The following is a 21,944-nucleotide window of genomic DNA, read 5'->3' as shown; positions in this document are numbered from 1 at the left end:
TTTATAAGACCGCTCAGTCAGCCCTGGAGAGAAAACCTGAACAAAACATTCACCAATTTCAATCCAACAGCTCTGTGGACAGTAAAAAAAACACAATTATTCCCTTTGTATCCGTCTGTGTAATATATAGCTATATATTACATGGCTATGTGCTAGCAGAGTGCAAATGTATTTTGTCAGATAGAAGTTAGCAAAATTTCCCATCTACATTAATAAAACACTTTATCTTATATCGTGTTATATATGTTTCGATTCTTACGTCGTTTATGATTTTTGATACTCATTTATGCATATTTTTGTAGCCGGGGGAAAAAGCCACTACATTTCCCAGGATGCCACACTAATGCACCTCCGGATCGGCTATGTCAAGGCGTACGCTGGGAAATGTAGTCCGCCTTGTATATTCAGTTTCCACCGTCCCCAACGCGAAAGATGCCGGCGGTTCATCACAAATTATTACTCGAGGAGGCCCTGCAGGACAGTCCGCAGGTAAACAATTGTTTGCTGGATCACTGTGCAACGCTTTAGCACTCAAACTGTTTGCATTTGTGCGTTTTGCGTTGCAGACGCGTGTCTGTCGCTGGTCGCAGCGCGTCTGTGTAAGCTAACCTGAATAAAACATCAAAAGTTTGAGTCAAAAGAAGTGAAGGATCACCTCAGCTCGTTTAGTTAACGTAACTGCATGTGTAGGTTCATTTCTAAAGAGCTGCTTTCTCAAATAAAGGCCATAGAAGAGACGCAGCGTGCACGTATGTTGGTCATATGTTTATAAATATTAGTGACGCGTGTCAAATATACGTGCGCCTGACGCAACAAACGCGTTGTGCTCTATGCTTTTTGGATTTAAAGTTGTAATTGTGTTGCTGGTAGTTAAGTTGTGAATGAAATCGGCCTGTATGGGCGGACTGTGGTGTTGTTTAGGTGGTCAAACCCACTTATGTCTGATACTAATACATTTCAGCACGTATCTTATTTGAAACATCAACGTCATATTAAAACAACAACAAATTGTCGTCATATTAGCGTCTAACATGTATGAGAAATCCAGTGAAACGTTTCTAAGAAAGTCTTTCGTCTATTATTTTATGCATTGTATGTTTTTTTTGCCTGCAATAAATCTAAACAGGCCTAATTTGCATGTTCATGGTGTTGCAGTTCATCAAACAGTCCAGCCTCTCCCACATACTTGTGATATTCTGACTGAACTAATGATTTACTTCATAAGCAAGAGTTATGTATCTGAGTCATCACAGCCCATAATGCTCTGTGCTGGAGATTGTGAACCTACAGGTAGTCTTCGCCTGGTCAATTGCTTTGTTTGCATATTAGAAACACACCCAGTCTGTGCTGAACACACCTGCGCTTACACCCATCATGCTTCACAATTAGGGTAAAGTTGCTTTCATTGTCGCACATTTGGACTTTCTCCAGTCTAAATAGTGAACTCACATTAGCAGCCAATGACTATCAAGAGACAGCATTACTAGCAGTCAATTAAAAATTGGTAATGTTGTTTTGAAGTCATATTTACATGCAATTTATTGACAGAAATATACAAAGTAGTGGAATAAACCTTAAAAAATTGATTAAAATGAATGAACGTGCGAATATAAGACCAACTTTACCTCAATAACTTCACACCACACCTGTGCTAACACTCATAGCTAGCAAAAAAATAAAAATTTGCTATTCATTTGCTCACCTTGAGTCTTCAGTTGAGCATTAAAGAAAGCTTTTAGCAGTTCTCGATTATTCATGCAAATTAATGGCTACCAACACTCTGAGAGTCTAAAAAACTACATACAGGCAAAACAAAATGATTACCTGTGGCTTCTGGTGATACATTGAGCTCTTTTGAAACAAAATCAAGCAGAAAGCGGACATTTTTTCATGTTGTTTTGCTTCAAAAGACATTATATTGTTAGTTTTCATGGTTGTTTTTACTGTAAAAATGATGATTGATCGATTAATCAGTACTTTGTGAATCAACAAGCATCACAGTTTCAGCTAAAAATCTTTCATTTCTACTAAAGAAAAAAATAAATCTACATCTTAGATGACCTGCGGCTGAGTGCATGAACAGCTGGTTTTCTTTCTCATCACTGTTCCCTTTAAAGAGCCCATATTATGCATGAAATAGGGTCATATCTTGGTTGTAAGGGTCTCCAACAACAGTTTAATATGCATGCAAGGTCAAAAAAACACTTTCATGGTCTTATAATCTGCATTTATTTTTACCTAATTATCCCAGCGACTCCCGTATGAATCGTTCAGTGATTCATTTGTTCCCAAACCCCTCCTTAGCGCGAAGCTAATCTGCGCTGATTGGACCAATGACAGTCTGTTGCGATTGGTCGACTGCCTTCAGTCAGAGAGTGAAATGCCAAACAGCTAATCAGCAATTTAAAAGTAATCACAGTTCATACACGCTCGATAGTGTAGGCGTGGATTTTAGCTGCCAGTGGGTGAATGTAAATACAGACGATGGACTTGAAAATACAGACGACTATTTTATTGAGCAAAAACTCCAAAAACAGTTGAGGAGATCTTCTAGCTTGTCTCACTCTGCTCTCTTCACAGACACACATATTGCACTCACACACACACACTTAACCCTGCTCCGGACGCGCGCGCGCGCGCGCGCGCACACACACACACACACACACACACACACACACACACACACACACAAACAAACACACACACCTCCGGACGACAGAACGTGCACACGCACACACACATGCACACACAGACACACACACCACTCCTCCTCCACGAAGCTCCGTTAACAAAGCAGCACGCGTCGCGTTTTAAACGTGGCTTTGCACCCGATATGAGAATCAAGCCAGTTAATCTCATACAGTACACGCAGTTACAAGTGACAAATCACAACTAAATACATTTGCAAGCTAGAGTCAACGAGGCAACTTTAAATCTCCCGGGTTTGCGCGTGCACGTGAATAACTTGGTTTCGTTCGTACGCCATGGCGAAACACCTAATGAATCGGTATCAAGGCGACTCGTTTAAAGCACTATGAGTCGACTCTTTTATAGATGAATCAACCGTTTTAAACACTGTACTCTTACAGATTTAAGCCTTAGCTGGATACTTCACTTCACTTAGAGCTGTGTTACACACTACATGGAAGGGCATTTTCAAAAACCCATAATATGGGCTCTTTAAGTACGCTGTTAGTAACATGGTTTGATGCGTTCTGTATTGATTGCTGTTTCAGACGAGGTCCTTGCTCAGTGTGTTCGAGGAGGATGCAGGAACTCTCACAAACTACACAAACCAGCTGCTCCAGTCTATGCAGAGAGTGTTTGGAGCACAGGTACACGCATTTCTACGTTGACCTGAACAGCGAAATGTTGTGTACTTCTTCTTTATCATGCACAATTTATCATTTCAGTTCAATTTCTCTTCGTTTCTGTTGCACTTTTTAAAGTGTAGATTGTGTCGAAGCAGCTTAACGTAGATGATGAGAGGAAAAGTGTTTTAATGAAAAGGTTTAATTTAGCAAACTCCACCTATGAATCAAGTTTCCTTCTGATGATGTCACCAAGGCACACAGGGGTTGATTTGACTTAAAATATTTTTAAAAGATCTGCTTTGTGTTAATGTGACATGTTTCTGTTCGATATTACATATTCCATGCATACTGCCACTATAAATAATTGTTATTTTTAAAAAGAATTTTACATGTGGCCCTTCACTTGGTTTGCAAAACTCGATGTGGCTCTCAGGTCTAAAATGTTCACCCACCACTGCTCTAGCGTCTGTCGCTGGAGCACCATTTTAGGTCAGAGGAGTGAGGTTTACCTGCATAGCACTTTGCTAGCTTGCCTTCGTTACACTCACCCCTAGTGGTGTCACGATTTCGATTTTTAATCGAAATCGATCGAAATTTATGCTCAATTTCGATTATCGAATCAAAAAATAGAATCGTCGATGCTGCCACGCCACCATGTCACGTCAGCTTGGCTTGCCAAACGGGAAAAAACAGGCTTGTTGAAGTGCTTGTTGAACTGCAGAAGCAGGAGACCCGTCGACAGAGCTTAAACCCTCTCCTCTTTCAATGAAGTCGCTGGTGTGTAAGCATTTTGGATTTCCAGTGAGTTATGTTGACAACGTTCGTGTTGTCGACAAAAAAAAACACAGTTCTGCAAGCTCTGCTATGTACGTATTACGTATGGGTTCGTCCGATAGACAACACCGGCATCGCGATCCTCCGCCCGCCCCAGTTGCAAATCCGCTCGCGAAAAGTACACACTCAGGCCCTGTTTACACTGTCTTTGTTTTTAAATGGCATTTTAGAACGACAACGATTTGACATCCACAGTGGCGTGTGGTGTTTCTGAGCAGCCCTCCTTCCTCTCTACCTCTGACACACACACACAGACGCACACACACAGCCATGGGCTCGAGACAGCGGGTTCAGGCAGTCAGAGGATCAGTAGACTGCTTCAATCTTTCACTCACTTGTACTTAGTCATTTTAGCGAACACCTCAGATACTGTTGGCTGTGCGTCTTTTTTACCGACGCCATTATAACGACACAGATCACTGCCTATTCACGAGTCCCGCAGAAAAAGTGATTGACAGGTGGTAATTATGTGTGTATCTTGCCTTTATTCATTTACTGTATGATTTGTTTATGGGTAAAACAAAGACCATGCAGGTCAAGTAGTTTAAACGGTAGGCTACAAATAATTAATTGGTCATTAATTAATTAATTATTCTTAATCGAAAATGTAATCGAATCGAGGATTAGGAGGATCGTGACACCCTTACTCACCCCCCTAAATCTCACTCCCATCCCAAATGAGCCCCTATGTGTAACTCACTAGTCCTACTGCACCCAACCTGGTCTGAACTGGGATCGAACCGGTGATTATGGGAGTCGGTTGCTCTAACAAGGAGGTTAAAGAACATGGCCAGCACCTTTTGTGTCCAGAGGAGTGAGGTTTACCTGCATAGCACTTTGCTAGCTGGCCTTCGTTACTCTCACTCCCATCCCGGACGAGCCCCCACGTGTACTCGCCAGTTCTACTGCACCCAACCCGTTCTGAGATGGGATCGAACTGGTGATTCTTTATATGGGAGTCGATTACTCTAACAAGGAGGCTAAAGACCATGCCCTCTAGCGTCTGTCACCTTTAGAGGTCAGAGGAGTGAGGTTTACCTGCATAGCACTTTGCTAGCTGGCCTCCGTTACAACTAGAAACGACTTTACTGACAAAATGTGCATAAAAATACGGCTTGAATAATAATTTAACCCTGAATATGTAAATACAGACCCTTAATATATGCTGAATATTTTAAGTTTGACAAGTACAAGAATATAGTATACAAATCTAGAATAATAGTTTATTTAGTATGTGTTTATATATATACATAACAGATTCTCACAAAGATGCCCACAGTTAAAATGTTGAGATTTTGTTGTCTGTGTTAGCATAACTGTGTGTGTGTGTGTGTGTGTGTGTGTGTAATAATATGTAAATGAATGTGCTGTGCAGAATGAAATGGCTCTGGCGACCGAACAGCTTTCGAAGCAGCTGTTGGAGTACGAGAAGCAGGTGAGCGCTGTGATGAGGAATTCTGGGATATTCTGGATGTCTGATGTGTTTCTCATCAGTCTGACCTGATGCTCTGTGTACATGTGTGTGTGTGTGTGTGTGTGTGTGTGCAGAACTTTGCTCTGGCCAAAGGAGATGAAGAGGTGATCAACACTTTACAGCAGTTCGCCAAGAGTGTGGAAGAGGTGAGTGAGAGAGCGTGTGTGTGCGTGCGTGCATGTGTGTGTGTGCTTGTGTGTGTTTATGTGACCGAGTGAATGCATTTGTGAGAGGTCGAGAGTGTGTGTCTGTGTGCGAGTGTGCAGACTGTGCAGGTGCATCTATGGATTTACATGTAGGCATGTGAGTGTGTGTTTGTGAGTGTGCATAGTGAGTGAGTGCATGTGTGTCTGCATATGTCTGTGAGTGTGTGTGCGTGCTTGAGTGAGGGCATTTGTGTGTGTTTTTTGAGAGTATGCGTGTGTGAGTCAGTGTACATGCAAGCAAGCTTGTGTTTGTGTGTGTGTGTGTGTGTGTGCGTGTGTGTGCGTGTGTGTGCGTGCATGTGTTTGGGTTTTTGCGATAATGCGAGTGTGTGTTTGTGAGTGGATGCGTATGTCTGTGTGCATGCTTCAGGGAGTGTGTGTGTGCTTGCATGAGTGTACGTGAGTGTGTATGCCTGTTTATGATTTTATGCGTGCATAAGTGTGTTTGTGTCTGTTTGGGCCTGCAAGAGTGTGTGTTTGTTTGTTTATGTGTGTGTGAGTGAGTGAGTGTGCGTGCATAACTATGTGTTTGTGAGTGGGCAGGCATGTGTGTTTTTGCGTGCAGGCATATGAGTGTGTGTTTGTGTGTGTGTGTGTGTGCGTACATGCTTGAGTGAGTGTGCGGGTATGTGAATTAGTTTGTGCTTGCATGCGTGAGTGTGTTTGTGTGCATTTGTAGGTGCATGACTTTGTGTGCATGGATACATGTGAGTGTGTTTGTGTCTGTCTGTGAGTGTGTCTATCTGTGTGTGTGTGTGTGTGTGTGTCCATCAGTGTAGCGATCATCTGCTCTGTGCTGCTGCTCACAGGCAGGAGGTCTGATGCTTGCCAAGATGGCGAGATCACCTGGTCAGATGACCTTCAGCCCAATCACATGACCTTCACCACACGCCTCATACTGTGCTAAATTTTAGTTCATGTTACTCAGGCTAAAAAGTAAAGCATAAACAGTTCAGAGTGAATCTCCGTTTCCTGCACTGTCATTAATGATAATGTTTTAATAGTATCTAATTAACATCTGTTGGTTTCTCTCTCCAGCTGAACGCTCTGCACTCTGAACTGTCCACTCAGATCGCGGATAAGATGGTGTTTCCCATGGTGCAGTTCAGAGAGAAGGACCTCACTGGTACAGTCTCATAGCGGTTTCCTTCAGGATTTATTTGAATTGTTTGCATTTGATCATTGAATATTGAAGTGTTTGTATTTTCTGATCATACATTTTTTATATTAGTTTTTTTTTTGCTTAATTCTCACAGTGAAAGGCAAAATTATTAGCTCTCCTGTGAGTTTTTATTATTCAAAAATTCCTTAAGTTTTTCTTAACAGAGCAAATAAGTTATGTATTATTTCATATAGCATTTTTTACTTCTGTCGTGTTTAGAAGTCTTAAGCCTGGTTTATACTTCTGCGTCAAGAGACTGGCGTAACCCACGGCTCATGCAACGCGCGTGGCTGTGCATTTATACTTCTGTGCGCTGTCTCTGTTGGTCTGCATTAACACTTCCGAAACGCTAGTTGGCAGTGAGGTGTAAATGTTCCTCTGTGTCGAGTTTTTCCGCTGTTTTTTGCTTTTCCTGAACACTTCCGGGATGTACAAGTGGCTCAAACTCGCTCATTTTGAGGCAGGAACTGGCGGACGTGCAACAACTTTAACTATGAGGTAAACACAAAACAAAACTATCCATCCGGAGCTCCTTCACGGGACTCCACACTTGTAAACAATGACTCGCGCCATTCGCGCGGCTCTCGGTCCCGCCCAAACTCGTCAGCGCTACCAAGCCGACCAATCACAGAGCTTGAGCTACGCTTTGTTGCGACGTGTAGTTACATTTTTTGAGAGGTGCACGTCAGCGACGCCGATGGCCACGGCGAAGGGCTATGCGTCAGCGCCGTAGCATACGCCGGTGTTTGACGCAGAAGTATAAATCAGCCTTTAGGCCGTACTCACACTATGTACAGTTGCTTTGAACCGGGCCAAGGCACGCTTGCCCCCCCTCCCCCGACGGCCCTCACTCACATTGCATTCGAGCCCGAGCACGCTTATGTCATCGATGATGTGCTGTTCAGTTTAACAAAGGTAAAGCACTCTCGCTCAGCACAGTTTACATTTATTTAGTTATATCGGTTTAGGCGTTTGACATGCGGTGACACGCAGTCAAATATTTCGCCGAACAGATCAGCCACTTTCGACGCTCATAAACAATCATAACGTTCTCGTGCTGCAGGAATTAAGAGGTCTGCTGAAGGTGACAGCTGTCGTGCAGTGAGGGGTTTGCGTCTTTAATAAACTACAACAGTTTGTGTTCACTGAACAGTAAGAATGATTAATAAATCCATATGAAACAGTCCTTTAAAAGTTACGTCTCATCTTTAGTTTCGGGCTTTGCACTTTGCACTCACACTACAAGCGTACCGCGCCAAAGCCCAAGTGAACCGCGCTCTGGCACACCTCTTCCAACCGGGCCAGTGCTGGCCAACTGAACCGCGCCTGAGCCTGATTCAGAGCACTCACACAGCTCGATTCACTTGGGCACTACTCTTGTAGTGTGAGTGCCGAAACTAAAGACCTTCACGGCCAATAAAAGTTTCATTTCTGTTGAGTTGCAAATCAGCGCTGTTTAAGAACGTGCTCAACAGCGCTTACATTTTAGCAGGAAATGGACGTTTTTAAAATTACGGTATCGATTGGTATCAAATTCCAGAACCATGACAACACCAGTATATATCAGTGTTTTTTATTATTTTGATCTAGCTGATGTAGCTTGCCTTTAAAACTCTCCAATTATTTAGTTATAGTTATTTTCACTTATATTGCTACTCTTTTTTTTATATTTATTTATTTTTTTTACATGTGTTTTTATTTCACCAATGAGAAGTTGATGAAGCTGAGATGTGTGTGTGTGTGTTTTTTTAGAGATCAGCACACTGAAGGAGATTTTCAGCATCGCCACTGATGGTATAAAGATCGTAATATAATTTTATTAAAAGTGGATCACAGAAAAATATTTCTAGTACAAATACAAATCCTTCCCCTGTCTGTGTTGGTCTCCTCAGAGCACGAAGCCGCCATGGTGAAATACAGCCGTTTGCCTAAAAAAAGAGAAAACGAGAAGGTAAATGTCAATGCTGAGCTGTTAAACTGAGCTGAGCTGTTTGTGTATGTGTTGTGCACATGTGTGTGTGTGTGTGTGTGTGTGTGTGTGTGTGTTTAGTTATTTATGCAACATTTTGAAGACCAAATATCCACACAAGCATGGGAAAATGTTTACCTTGTCATTTTTACCGTGCGTGTTTGATTATTTGATCTCCACACAACCATGGTAAATCTGTCATTTTACCATGCTTTATTAGATATTTGGTCTCCACACAACAGTGTTAAAATCTGTCATTTTACCATGCTCATTTGGATATTTGGTCTCTATACAATTATGGTAAAATCTGTCATTTTACCATGCTTCTTTGATTATTTGGTCTCCACACAATCATAGTAAAATCTGTCATTTTACCATGCTTCTTTGATTTTTTTTGGTCTCAACACAACCATGGTAAAATCTGTCATTTTACCATGCTCATTTGGATATTTGGTCTCCATACAACCATGGTAAAATCTGTCATTTTACCATGCTTCTTTGATTATTTGGTCTCCACACAACCATGGTAAAATCTGTCATTTTACCATGCTTCTTTGATTTTTTTGGGTCTCAACACAACCATGGTAAAATCTGTCATTTTACCATGCTCATTTGGATATTTGGTCTCCATACAACCATGGTAAAATCTGTCATTTTACCATGCTTGTTTCAATATTTGGTCTCCATGCAACCATGGTAAAATCTGTCATTTTACCATGCTTCTTTGATTATTTGGTCTCCACACAACCGTAGTAAGTCTGTCATTTTACCATGCTTGTGCGGATACTTGGTCTCTGAAATGCTCAGAAGCATGGTAAATCTATCATTTTTACCATTGTGTGTTCAGCCTTGAATTTAAACAACTAAAATATGTTTGTCTGAAAGTGAAATGCATTTGGTCAGTATAAACACAATAGAAGTGAATAGAAAGTCCCCAGAATTCACTAAAACTAATTTACTGTGTGTGTGTGTGTGTGTGGACAGGTGAAAGCGGAGGTGGTGCGAGAGGTGGCGTATTCGCGCAGGAAGCAGCACCAGGCAGCAATGCAGTATTATTGTGCTCTGAATGCGCTGCAGTACAGGAAGAGAGTGGCCATGCTGGAGCCCATGCTGGGATACACACACGCTCAGGTCATACTCCAAACTACACACTAGTCTGATCAGGACTGTTTAATCCTGTTTGATCTGACTTTATATCTCGTTTATGAGCAGTCCAGATGAACGTTTATCAATCCTCTTTGATTTCCACAGATCAATTTCTTCAAGAAGGGAATGGAGCTGGTGTCTAAGAAGCTGGACAGTTTTCTCAACTCGGTGTCCAACATGAATGAGAGGTACCACACTTTGCTTCTTACTTGACCTACAGTCTGTGTGTGTGTGATTGGCTCTGTCCTGCGATTGGCTCATTCTGCTCTGTTCTTTGACTCGCTGCGTTCCACTCCACTTACACACACACACTTGTCAACTTCCCTTCACTTGTTCCCTCTGGGGAGTGCCTGCTGACATTTTAAAGTGCGTTCTACTTCATCAAGTGTATGAGAGACGTCAGATTGGAGCCTCAAATTGGACCAAGGGAGCGTGTCGGCTTTATATGTCTACTACATACCCACATGATTGCGGTTGTGTAACAGTGTAGTTCTCCAGTGCTCAAGGGTTTAGGGCATTACATTTAAACCCATTCAGATGCTCCACCAGTAGTGGACACTTGTGTAAGGTAATCAGTGATGTATATCAGAGTGAACGAGACAGAGAGAGGTTAGTGAGTGAAGGGGATTAAAAAAATGGACTGGAATGCAGCCATTGGCTCCTGTTCTGTGCTCTGTGATTGGCTCACTTGGTGTGCTTTCTTTCTGATTGGCTCCAGCTCTGCGTCTTTGATTGGATGCTGTGCTTGGATAGGCTCAATCTGCTCTGTCTCTGTGATTGGTTCACTCTGTGTGCTCTCTGTGATTTGCTTAAGCTCCTCGCTTTGTACTGATGATTGGCTTCTGCTCTGTCTGTGATTGGCTCACGTTCTGTTCTGTGATTGGCTCAAGATCTATGGTTTGTGTCTATGATTGGATCACAATCTGTGATTGGCTCATTCTGTTTATGTTGCTGACTTGTACTTTGTGCTCTATGGTTAACGCATTCTGCCTTCTGATTGGCTAATTCTGCTTGGTGTCTGTGATTGGCTCACACTTTCCTTTGTGCTCCTCCTGTTCTGTGATTGGTTCTCACTCTGTCTCTCTGCTTATGTCCTCTTTTGTGGTCTATGATTGGCTCAAGCCCTTTGGTCTGTGTCTATGATTGGCTCTTTTTGCTCCATGTCTGTGATTGGCTCACGCTTTCCTTAGTGCTCATTCTGCTCTGTGATTGGTTCTCACTCTGTGTCTGTAATTCCCTGTTATGTAGTCTGATTGGCTCAAGCTCTGTGTTTATGATTGGCTCATTTTGCTCACTGTCTGTGATTGGCCCACACTTTCCTTTGTGCTCCTCCTGATTGGTTCTTGCTCTGTCTCTCTGCTTATATCCTCTTTTGTGGTCTATGATTGGCTCATTTTGCTCCATGTCTGTGATTGGCTCACGCTTTCCTTTGTGCTCATTCTGCTCTGTGATTGGTTCTCACTCTGTGTCTCTGTTATTCCCTGTTTTGTAGTCTGTGATTGGCTCAAGCTCTGTGCTCTGTTTATGATTGGCTCATTTTGCTCTGTGTCTGTGATTGGCCCACGCTTTCTTTTGTACTCCTTCTGTTCTCTGATTGGCTCTCAGTCTGTCTCTCTGCTTATATCCTGTTTTGTATTCTGTGATTGGCTCAAGCTCTGCTCTGTTTATGATTAGATTGACTCACACTTTGTGCTCTGTGATTGGCTCATATTGCTCTGTGATTGGTTCAGACTGCGCTGTGATTGGCTCATAGTGTTCTCTCCTCTTCAGCATCGAGTCTCAGTTGGAAATTGACGCAGAGGTGATGCGTTCGTCTCAGAGAGAGCTGCTGTCTGTGGACGACTCAGTCTACATGCCCGACCATGATCAAGCCGCCGTCAGCCGTGCCCTCATCCAGAAAGCCGGTTACCTTAACATCAGGAAGTACGGCTCTCTTTACACTTATCATATGCTGATATTTAATATGTGGTGATTATTAACATGCACAATATTGATATCATTGACATTATTTATTATTTCACCGTTAAGAACATTCACATTGTATTTGCTGGGGTGATCATCACAGTGCAAAATGCTTGGAGACTAGTGATGGGAAGTTCAGATCATTTTACTGACTCGGATCTTTGAGTCTCGTTCATCGAGATGAACGAATCTTTTTCCGAGTCATTTCGTTCATTTGGTTCAATTTGCCAAAATATTATTAAAATGTTACGAATTGCTTCCAAACACATCTACAACTAGCCCGAAAGGTTGATCACATAGCAAATAAGTCATAAATAGAATACTTTAAGAAGGAGAAAATAATAATACATTGTTTACCTGCTCTTTTGGCTATGAAGGTATTGTTGTCTCTTTGCTCAGCTCACCTCTTCATGTCTTCAAATGTCAGTGGTTTGTTCATGATACACTGACAGTCACATATAACCTTAACCAATCGATAGTCGATAGGAGCCATGATGATTAGTTCACATTTCAATTCAATTCTTTTTCCGGCTCTAATGATTGGCCCGTGAGGAATGATTGACTCAATCCCGATAGAGGACCCGAGAGATGAACGGTTCAATTCTTTTTCCGGCTCTAAACGCATATGATTGGCTTCTGCTTTTCTGCGATGAACGACTCAAAAGTCTTGAAATGAACGCTACCACCTGCACAAATGTGCGCATGTGCGGATGAACGAATCACTCCATGAGAGGACTCGTAGTTCCCGAGTCATATTGAAGATTCGTTCAAAATGATCAAATCATGAACGACCCATCACTATTGGAGACTTATTTTTATTTACATTATTTCATTTTATCTATACTTTAGAAGCCAAAGTTTAGCTTAATAGTTCATACATGAGCATTTTGGAAATGTGGTCTCCTCATACTTCAGCCTCCACATCAAAAAGCAAAGAAGGTCAAGATGCTGCAGGATTGGCCAGACCAGTCACCAGACATGTTTGAGCATGTCTGGGGTACGATTAAGGAGGAGGCGTTGAAGATGAATTTAAATAATCTTGATGAACTCTGGGAGTCCTGCAAGAACGCTTTCCTTGCCAGATGAGTTTATTATTCAGTGATTTGAGTCATGTCAGAGATGTATGGATGCAGTCCTCCAAGCTCATGATGGAGTCAGACACAATACTCATTCTTTCTCCTCTGCAGCATGACTTTATATTCTGTACTGTACATTATTTTTGTTAAGTGACTTTTTGTCTCAGCAAAGTCAGACCTTACTGTCAAAAATAAATAATTAAAAAGCAAGGCATGATCATGTTTTATTTTGGCAAAATAACCGTAATCTAGAGGCCTTTTCCTTTCATATAAGCCACTTCTGATACCAAATGATCAACTAGAAGTCAAATTATTATTTGCTTTTCCTAAAACTTGTATAAGCGACAAGACTTTTGTCAGGTAGTGTAATGTTGTCATAAAAAAAGTCATAAAAAAACCCTGTACATATAGGAATGGTATAACAGACAGTGTTAGCAGTTGTAAAACCTTTTCCCAAACCATGGTAAACCTTTAAACTTCAGACCTGATGGATGTTGTGTGTGTCGTGCAGTAAGACAGGTCTGGTGACGACGGCGTGGGACCGGCTCTTCTTCTTCACTCAGGGTGGGAATCTGATGTGTCAGCCGCGGGGCGCAGTGGCCGGCGGGATGGTTCTGGATCTGGACAACAGCTCCGTCATGGCCGTGGATTGTGAGGATCGACGATACTGCTTCCAGATCACTTCACCCAACGGCAAAACGTATGCATATCATCTGAATCCTGTGCTTGTAGTGTGTGTGTGTGTGCTAAGGTTTAATCCAGCTTTCAGTGAGTTTTTAACAATGTAAATTAAAGGGGTAGTTCACCCAAAACTAAAAAAATTGAGTTTGATCTGGCTAAGAATGTTTTAAAAGCTGAAAGAAAGAGGGAGCTCACCCAAAGATGAAAACTGTCATCATTTACTCATCCTCCACTTCAGATTTTTTGTTCTATTGAACACAAAGGAATATATTGTGCAGTATGTTGAAGACACTAATGGCCCGTTTCCACTGAGTGGTACAGTACGGTTTGGTTTGGTAGGCTTTTATGGCCGTTTCCACTGTCAAAAGGCATACCGAAATGGTACCAAACATGACAAAGGGTACCAAAAGGCGGAGCTACACGCACGACTGAGGGCTATTGGTTTAAAGAGATGCGTCATTCGCTTACGCAGCAAGTCAGAATGAAAACAAAAAACAAAAACGCCATGTTGAAAATACATAGCCGAGAGATTACAGCGGAATTATATATACATATAATAACGAGCCATGGTTGACCCAGGCTTAAACAAACCTTGTCATTGTCTTGATGAACAGCCACAAAGCCATGGCGGAGAGCAGAACCATGTGCCTCATAGTTTGTTACGAGCCAGTCTGAAGCGCGAGCATTTTCGCTTTCTTGTTTGCGCTCGCTGCGCGTCTATATCTAAAATAACAAACTTCTTGAGCTGATGATAATAACGTGCGCTTGATTACTGACGTTTTCATTGACTGTGGGCTATATTTTGTGTTGTTTTAAACCTAAATAAGGACGAAATGTATGATGTGTGTAGTTTTTCTTTATTTGGTTACATATCGGAGATATCAGTCATACACCACGCCCACCAAAAGGGTACCCTTGGTAGTAGTTACTAAGCAAGCCTGATAAAGATAAACTGTACTGTACTGTACCAGCCATTAGGCTATGTACACATATCTAAAATAACAAACTTCTTGAGCTGATGATAATAACGTGCGCTTGATTACTGACGATTACGTGAGAGTGAAGCGCGGAAAAAAAGGAGAAGCCGGGGGAAAAGGGGGACTTATTTCTTCAGCAAACGTGAACAAACTGCCTTGTTTAAATTTTTATCTTCACCTTTTGGATTAATATGAACTGGAAATGATGGAATTACTCTCTAACATTACTTTCTACACATGCTGCTGAAGATTACACACACAGATGAGAGGTTTTCATTGACTGTGGGCTATATTTTGTGTTGTTTTAAACCTAAATAAGGACGAAATGTATGATGTGTGTAGTTTTTCTTTATTTGGTTACATATCGGAGATATCAGTCATACACCACGCCCACCAAAAGGGTACCCTTGGTAGTAGTTACCAAGCAAGCCTGATAAAGATGACCTGTACCGTACTGTACCAGCCATTAGGCTATGTTCACACAGCGAGGCTTAGTGCTCAAATCGGATTGTTTTGCATGGCTGTTCACACTGCTGTTATAAATGTGGCCAATATCAGATTTGCAGTGTGAACAGATCATTGTCCTAAACTGACCCGTATGCGCAAAAGTGCATTAAGGAGAGCACACAATGTCTAATTATGCATATGTGTATGCTGCATGAGTCAGCACGTTGTCAGATCATGCTTATATGATTATTAACCTTTTCACAGACAACTGTGGTGTATTTCATGAACTGTAAAGGGTTGTTCTGCTACTACTAATGTGCATTTGAAACCTAAAATAAGTCTCTTGTGATTGAAAACACTGATCATTTGTGATTTATGACAACCGCGGTGCGTGGCGCTCCAGCGGTGTAGTGAACTCATCAAGGGTTAATGAGAAGCCGCAGGCTGAACTGTGAAGGCAGAGTTGATTTATCTGTGTTTGCAGGGTTATTTCACTTTTCTTCGTTATTAACAACAGACATGTGCAGAAGGAGGGTTTGAGTTCTCGAGCACCTGCACTTTTTTCCTCTTGGAAAAAAAGTTTATCCTTAAAATGAAAGTGCCTCTCCTCTGCACACGGATCCCCTATCCGCAACACCCCTCTTCGGCTTTGCCATCAACCCTTGCCTCAATCGTTAATCATGGGTCCGTTCTTCGTACCTTGCTTAAATGATCTAAGATGATTTGGCAGATCCTGGATCTGTTCATCTTGATAACTGATCTCTGGCTAATTTGGTTCTTCAAACAAGTTCGCGAATCAGATTAGAATGTCTGGATGAACTGATCTGAGATCGCTGCGTGTGTTGTGAAGGACAGATCTATCGATCCTCGAAATCATGATCCGCAATGCAACCATTGGCTGGCGGCACAGAAGCGTAATGACATCATCTGATTAATATTCAGTTATCCATGTGAGCAAAATTACATCAAATTAGCAGTAAACCGTTTGTAAAATATGATGATAAGCAATAACTTTACACCATGTTGTGGGCTGCATGCTTGGCCCTTTCATGTGTCAAGAGCAATTTATTTAGTTTTACAGTTAGAGAGGATTTTCCTTATTATGGTAGTATTATAGATGCCGGTTTTTAAATCGGTGTAAAGAATAACTGGATGTTTACAAAAGCATTTTGATAATGGTAATGGCGTCTGCAAATTAAATGAAGCATCACATCACCGTCATATTAACTGTAAAAACATGTTCATGACTGCATAAATGTATTATTGCTTTTAAAAAGTCACATATTGTGCATTTCTATTATCATACACAACTTTATATATATATAGTATTTACTATTTTCCCAAGTGTATATAACTACTACTGTAAGAAAATATCAGAATTTGGTACATACTTTCTGTATTATCTTTGCTTGAACTGAGCCGATCTAATCCTGTTTAAATGAATTAAACCTGCTTCCGACCAGGTTTGAGCTAGCAGAACTGTTGCTATGACAACAACTCTCGGATCAGCTTTGAAGAACAAAACGATCCTGGATCGTGTCAAATCGTCAATAACCAAATCCAGCTAGCTGAGTAATCCACGTACGAAGAACAGACCCCAGATTAATAACTAAACAAGCACCAGTTTTGCCTTCAAAAATTTTTTCAACATGAACAACCAACTTTCTGTGGTAAAGTAATCGCACTGTGTGCCATTCTACTATGCTGAGGAGTAGATGCAGTGTGAACGTAGCCTTAACTTCGGGAAAAAAAACATTGACTTGCATAGTATTTTTTTGTTCCTACTATAGATGTCAATGGCCGTTTTTACCCCCCACAAAGCTAAATATCACGTTTTAAAGGGCACATAGTTTACCGCTTTTCTATGATTTAATATTAGTATTATGGTTCTTCTGAGTGAGCCAGTTTAGGTTCAGTTCAACACACAGTTCAGATATTTTTATTATAATGTGTTAAAAAGTGTCATGTTGGGGGCGTTTACACAGTTTGCTGTTTTAGGGGCGTGTTGCTTCAAAGTTTCGGTTTCCCGCCCAACGTAACAAGGGGGCGGAGCCAAGAGCTCCCACGCTCTGTGTTTGCAACATGCTGACAGACAGAGAGAGAAGCTAAGCTAAGCTAGGATGAGCATTCAGCCGTACATGTACACCTCGGGACACAGACCAAGCAGAGAGTACAGAATCATTTGTATCTTTGTATAGTCTCGGTATACAAGTGCCAAGCTTGTACACTGAGACTAATAACCACACACACTGAATGCGTCACGCATTCCAGAACTCCAAACACAAGCCTCCACCAGGGCAAACACAACGGCGCCACGGCCGACAAGCCGCTGACCCGAAGCTCGGCCGCGTGCACCCAGACAGAAACCAACGCCCAGAACTCTGAAATTCACGTCGCCACGCAAATAGTACAAGCAATAATTCAGATTACAGTGATAATGTGGAGAATATTAATCTTGTGTTGAGCCCAATGAGCCTTTCATCAAAAAATAGAGCGCAGGTGTTCCTTTAGTGATATTGCTTTGACTCACACGCTGAAAATGGCGGACGTGCAACAAGAAACTGAGGATATGATCGTGACGCGAGGCTGTCAATTAATATTGGTGGGCGGGGGGACCGCTTTCCTAAGTAAAGTTGCGGTCGGTCTGAAAACCGATCCAATTGGTCCATCGTTTTTATGTTGTTAAATTGAAAAAAAAAGGACTGTGTGTGTTTATATCACCCCAATATGACGGTTTTCTTAAAGGTATTAACAGATAATAGGTTCCCCTATTCTTTTTACACTTTTTACAAATGAATGTTCAAGTAAGCATTCACAGAATTTTATTTTTAAATACTCTGATGACACAGCCATACTCAGTTTACTTTATGAGAATGATGATATTGCTGTTATCTACCAGTCAGAAATTAGTCAGTTCATTGAGTGGTGTGATAGAAATAAGCTAAAAATAAATACTAAGAAAACAGAAGAGATGATTTTTGACCCAAAGTGTATAGGTGACCATCGTCTAGTGGTTGTACACGACCATCCTGTCACTCAGTCAGAAACCTATAAGCACTTGGGCATTTACATCGACAGTTCTCTCACATGGAAAACACACATTGAGTGGGTTTGTTCTCGTTTACACCAGAGGTTGTATTTTTTACGGAGGTTACGTCTTTTTGGAGTTAACAAGAAGCTCATGATGTTGTTTTATAAAGCAGTTCTTGAAAGCATTGTTAGATTTGGTATCACAGTGTGGTTTGGCAACCTGGTTCAGTGTAAATCTAAACTGATGCATCTCTTAAAGACAGAATGGAAAATTGTTGGGCACGATGAATATTTTAATCCTCAAGTTTTATATGAGAAATATGTCCTCAATCAGCTGGAAAGGATTGTGAACGATCCAACTCATTTCTTGTTTCCACATTATGAACAGCTTCCCTCTGGTAGAAGATACAGTCCTAAAGTGTAGGTTAAACCATTATAAGAGATCCTTTGTACTTGTTTCAGTGGGTTTATTTAACCAGAGCTCTAATCTTAATTAGCATTATAAATTTTGTAACTGTTGTATTTTGTATTGTCTTTTTTGCGTGAATGTCTGCAGCAATATGGCGATGCCCATAACAAATCTCCTGTCAAGGACAACAGTTTTACTACTACTACATTAAAAGAGGATTAAATATCACAAAATAAGCATGCAAAAGCTTTTGATCATCTCTGTAAGTGGTTAAAATTGTTGAAGTGTTTCAGAAAAGTGTTTCTTTTCTTCTGTTTTCAGATCTCTGATACTTCAAGCTGAGAGTAAGAGGGAATATGAAGAGGTATTTACACACTTGAGAAAAAATACTTGTAAATGTCTGTCTTAAGGCTGATTTATACTGGTGCATAAAGCGCATGCCTATGGTCCGGCACAGTGGTCGCATAGCCCTCACCGTGGCTGATGTGCACCTTTGTTTGGTAGCACTTATGAGTGTGGGTGGGGTGGAGAGCTGCGCGCCCGATGGAACGATTGTTTACAAGTGTCAAGTCTTTTGAAGGAGCCTCCAGATGGAAACGGTTGTTTTGTGTTTACCTTATGATTAAAGTTGTTGCATGTCCACTCTGAATGAGCGAGTTTTAGCTACTTGTAAATTTAAAGGGTCACGAAACACCAAAACACATTTTTTGAGCTGTTGACAGTTGTATATGTGTCCCACACTGCTAAAAACACTATTAGGACACCTATATTTCATTAAAAAGTGTAAATTGGTTGTTTTTGCGTTATTTTAAGCAAATTTGTACTTCCTGTTTGAAACGAATTTTTGAAGCTGCGTCACGGTCATGACATAATAGCGTTGTATTCCAGCGTGCAGACTGGGCGTCTGTACCAGAGTGTGTCTTATTACGTCTTACAGTGTGTTGCATTAATGCATGAGTAAGGCTTGGTTCAAACCAATCAGCGCGCTCTATTGTGCAACTTCATTAATATTCATTACTGTCAGAGTGTAGATGGCAGAGACGCCACGTTGTGTTGGCAAAACAAGCGTGAAGTGTTGCTTTTATAGTTTGCTGCAGTTAAGTTTCGTTTTCATTTTCTCTCTGTGAGAGCGCAGACTCACGCGTGGATTAACAGTGTACGCGACGCTCGACAACAATAACTTACGTGTCTAAGGAGGATTATTGTTTACCTGAGAGCTGTTCTCATCTGCAAACGCTGAGATCCGGATTGTAGCCTCCTCTAAATAAAGACGCGGCTCTAGTTGCTGGTGATTGTCCTGTCTCTACAGGTTTGGTAAGTGAGCGACCAGTGCTCTTTGTTTATTCAGTTCGTATTTTATTCGTATCAAACAAGCTATTGCACCGAGTGTAAACAAGTTAGCACTAACAGTTACAACCAAACTATAACCTTGTGTTGGATTTTGTGACCGGAATAACACACGCGGCTTTCTGACGCTACCTGCCGTGTGCATCTAAGTTTCCGGAAAATGCTGAGTTTTTTTTTTCTCATTCGCCGTGCGGTATCAAACATTGCATGAAAAATACACGCTTAGATCAGCGCCTCGAATCAAATATCTTGTGTGTCGCGAGGGACATTAATTCTCGACACAGAAGAACATAAAAACCTACTGCCAGCTAGTGTTTGGGAAGTGTTATTGCAGAGCAACACAAACAGCAGGCAGAAGCATAAATGCATGACTATGCGCAAAGCATGCGCCGTCGGTCACGATGATCACTCAATGCAGAAGTATAAACCAGCCTTTAATCGCACAGCAATATACTTTGGGTTTATTGAATGCTTGATTCTGATTGGCTGATAAACATTCTGATGTGTGCAGTTATTTTCTTAATGTTCAATGGCTTGTCGTCAGTTCTCATTGTTCCTCATTTGTTTGTGTCCACAGTGGATTTGCACCCTGAACAACATTTCCAGACAGATTTATCTGACCGACAATCCTGAGGTATTAATAAATCTGTCTGTCGATCTTTAATCTAGTTAAGCTTTTAAATGTCACTTCAAGCGGAGAAGCATCAATCATTAGTATAAACTGTGCTGTTGATTTCAGGCTGTGGCGATCAAGCTCCATCAGACAGCTCTGCAGGCCGTGACTCCCATCACCAGCTTCGAGAAGAGAGCCGAAGGTTCTCCAAACCCTGACAGGTAGATAACAACACCTCACGCACATCTCCATATACTCATCCCAATAATCACTTCATTAAGTCAGCGCTGTGTTTGGGGTAGAGCGAAGCCGGGTGGGCTCCCCGTGACCAGTCAAGAAGCTGAGAAATCCTCCGTCAGCCTGGAGCCTGAAGATCTGATCGTTCCAGGAACACCCATACAGTTCGACATCATGCTGCCCGCGTCTGAGTTCCTGGACCAGAACCGAGCCGGAGCCAGGTCACAATACACACAATACAGTGCTGTCAAAACAATCAGTGTTTACATATGTGTGTATACTTGATATAATATGATGTCACTTCGTCAACGAATAAAGATTCATTCGTTCACTTACTCATCCACACACAATCACTCATTCATTCACTTACTCATTCACTTTCTCAATTAATTTATTCTGTTACTCATTCACACTCACTTATTCACTCATTCATCTATTCACTCATTCATTCAGTCACTCATTCACACTCTCTAGTTCACTTTTTCCCTCATTCACCCACTCATTCATTCACTCACTCATTCACTGATTCATTCACTCATTTATTTATTCACTTACTCATTACCTTATTCATACACTCACTTATTCAGTCACTCATTCATTTATTCACTCACTCATTCAGTCACACAGTCATTTACTTACTCATTTATTTATTCACTTATTCATTAATTCACTCATTCACGCAGTCGTTCATTCATTTACTCACACATGCAGTCACTTACTCACACATTTGCTCACTCATTCATTTTCTTACTCATTCATTTTCTTACTCATTCATTCTCTTATTCGTTCACTCACTAATTTATACTCTTATTCAGTCACTCATTCATTAACTCTAATTCACTCACTCATTCAGTCACTTAATAACTCATTCATTTATTCACTCACTCACGCATTCTTTAATTCACTCATTTACCCACTCGTTCATTTATTCACTCACACATTCACACTCACTTATGCAGTCACTCACTCACTCACTAATTCACTCATTCATTTATTTACTCACTCATTCAATTACTTATGCACTCATTCAGTCACCCACTAACTCATTAATTCGCTCATT

The 21,944-nt window shown here is 41.3% G+C and overlaps 1 protein-coding gene across 3 annotated transcripts in view; it reads left to right on the top strand.

The window, feature by feature from the left end:
* Nucleotides 1-388: 388 nt before the first annotated feature.
* Nucleotides 389-21,944, top strand: part of appl2 (adaptor protein, phosphotyrosine interacting with PH domain and leucine zipper 2) — a 29,514-nt gene continuing 7,958 nt past the window's right edge. Inside the window, exons 1-15 of one of the 3 annotated variants that reach the window (XR_015525492.1) lie at nucleotides 389-489; nucleotides 3,237-3,335; nucleotides 5,524-5,583; nucleotides 5,697-5,768; nucleotides 6,867-6,954; nucleotides 8,743-8,784; nucleotides 8,883-8,941; nucleotides 9,944-10,090; nucleotides 10,211-10,293; nucleotides 11,876-12,028; nucleotides 13,655-13,843; nucleotides 19,009-19,051; nucleotides 20,612-20,668; nucleotides 20,774-20,868; nucleotides 20,950-21,105. Coding sequence is in view for 2 of the 3 variants with exons in the window: in NM_001128075.1 (NP_001121547.1) it covers nucleotides 433-489; nucleotides 3,237-3,335; nucleotides 5,524-5,583; nucleotides 5,697-5,768; nucleotides 6,867-6,954; nucleotides 8,743-8,784; nucleotides 8,883-8,941; nucleotides 9,944-10,090; nucleotides 10,211-10,293; nucleotides 11,876-12,028; nucleotides 13,655-13,843; nucleotides 19,009-19,051; nucleotides 20,612-20,668; nucleotides 20,774-20,868; nucleotides 20,950-21,105 (1,400 nt within the window). In the remaining variant the exon portion in view is untranslated. 3 annotated transcript variants of the gene reach the window in all.

The sequence above is a fragment of the Danio rerio genome, chromosome 25 (genome assembly GCF_052040795.2).
Source record: "Danio rerio strain M-AB ecotype USA chromosome 25, GRCz13ab, whole genome shotgun sequence".
Classification (NCBI taxonomy): Eukaryota; Metazoa; Chordata; class Actinopteri; order Cypriniformes; family Danionidae; genus Danio; species Danio rerio.
Note: the sequence above shows the minus strand (reverse complement) of the source record. Positions and strands in the feature narration are given on the sequence as shown.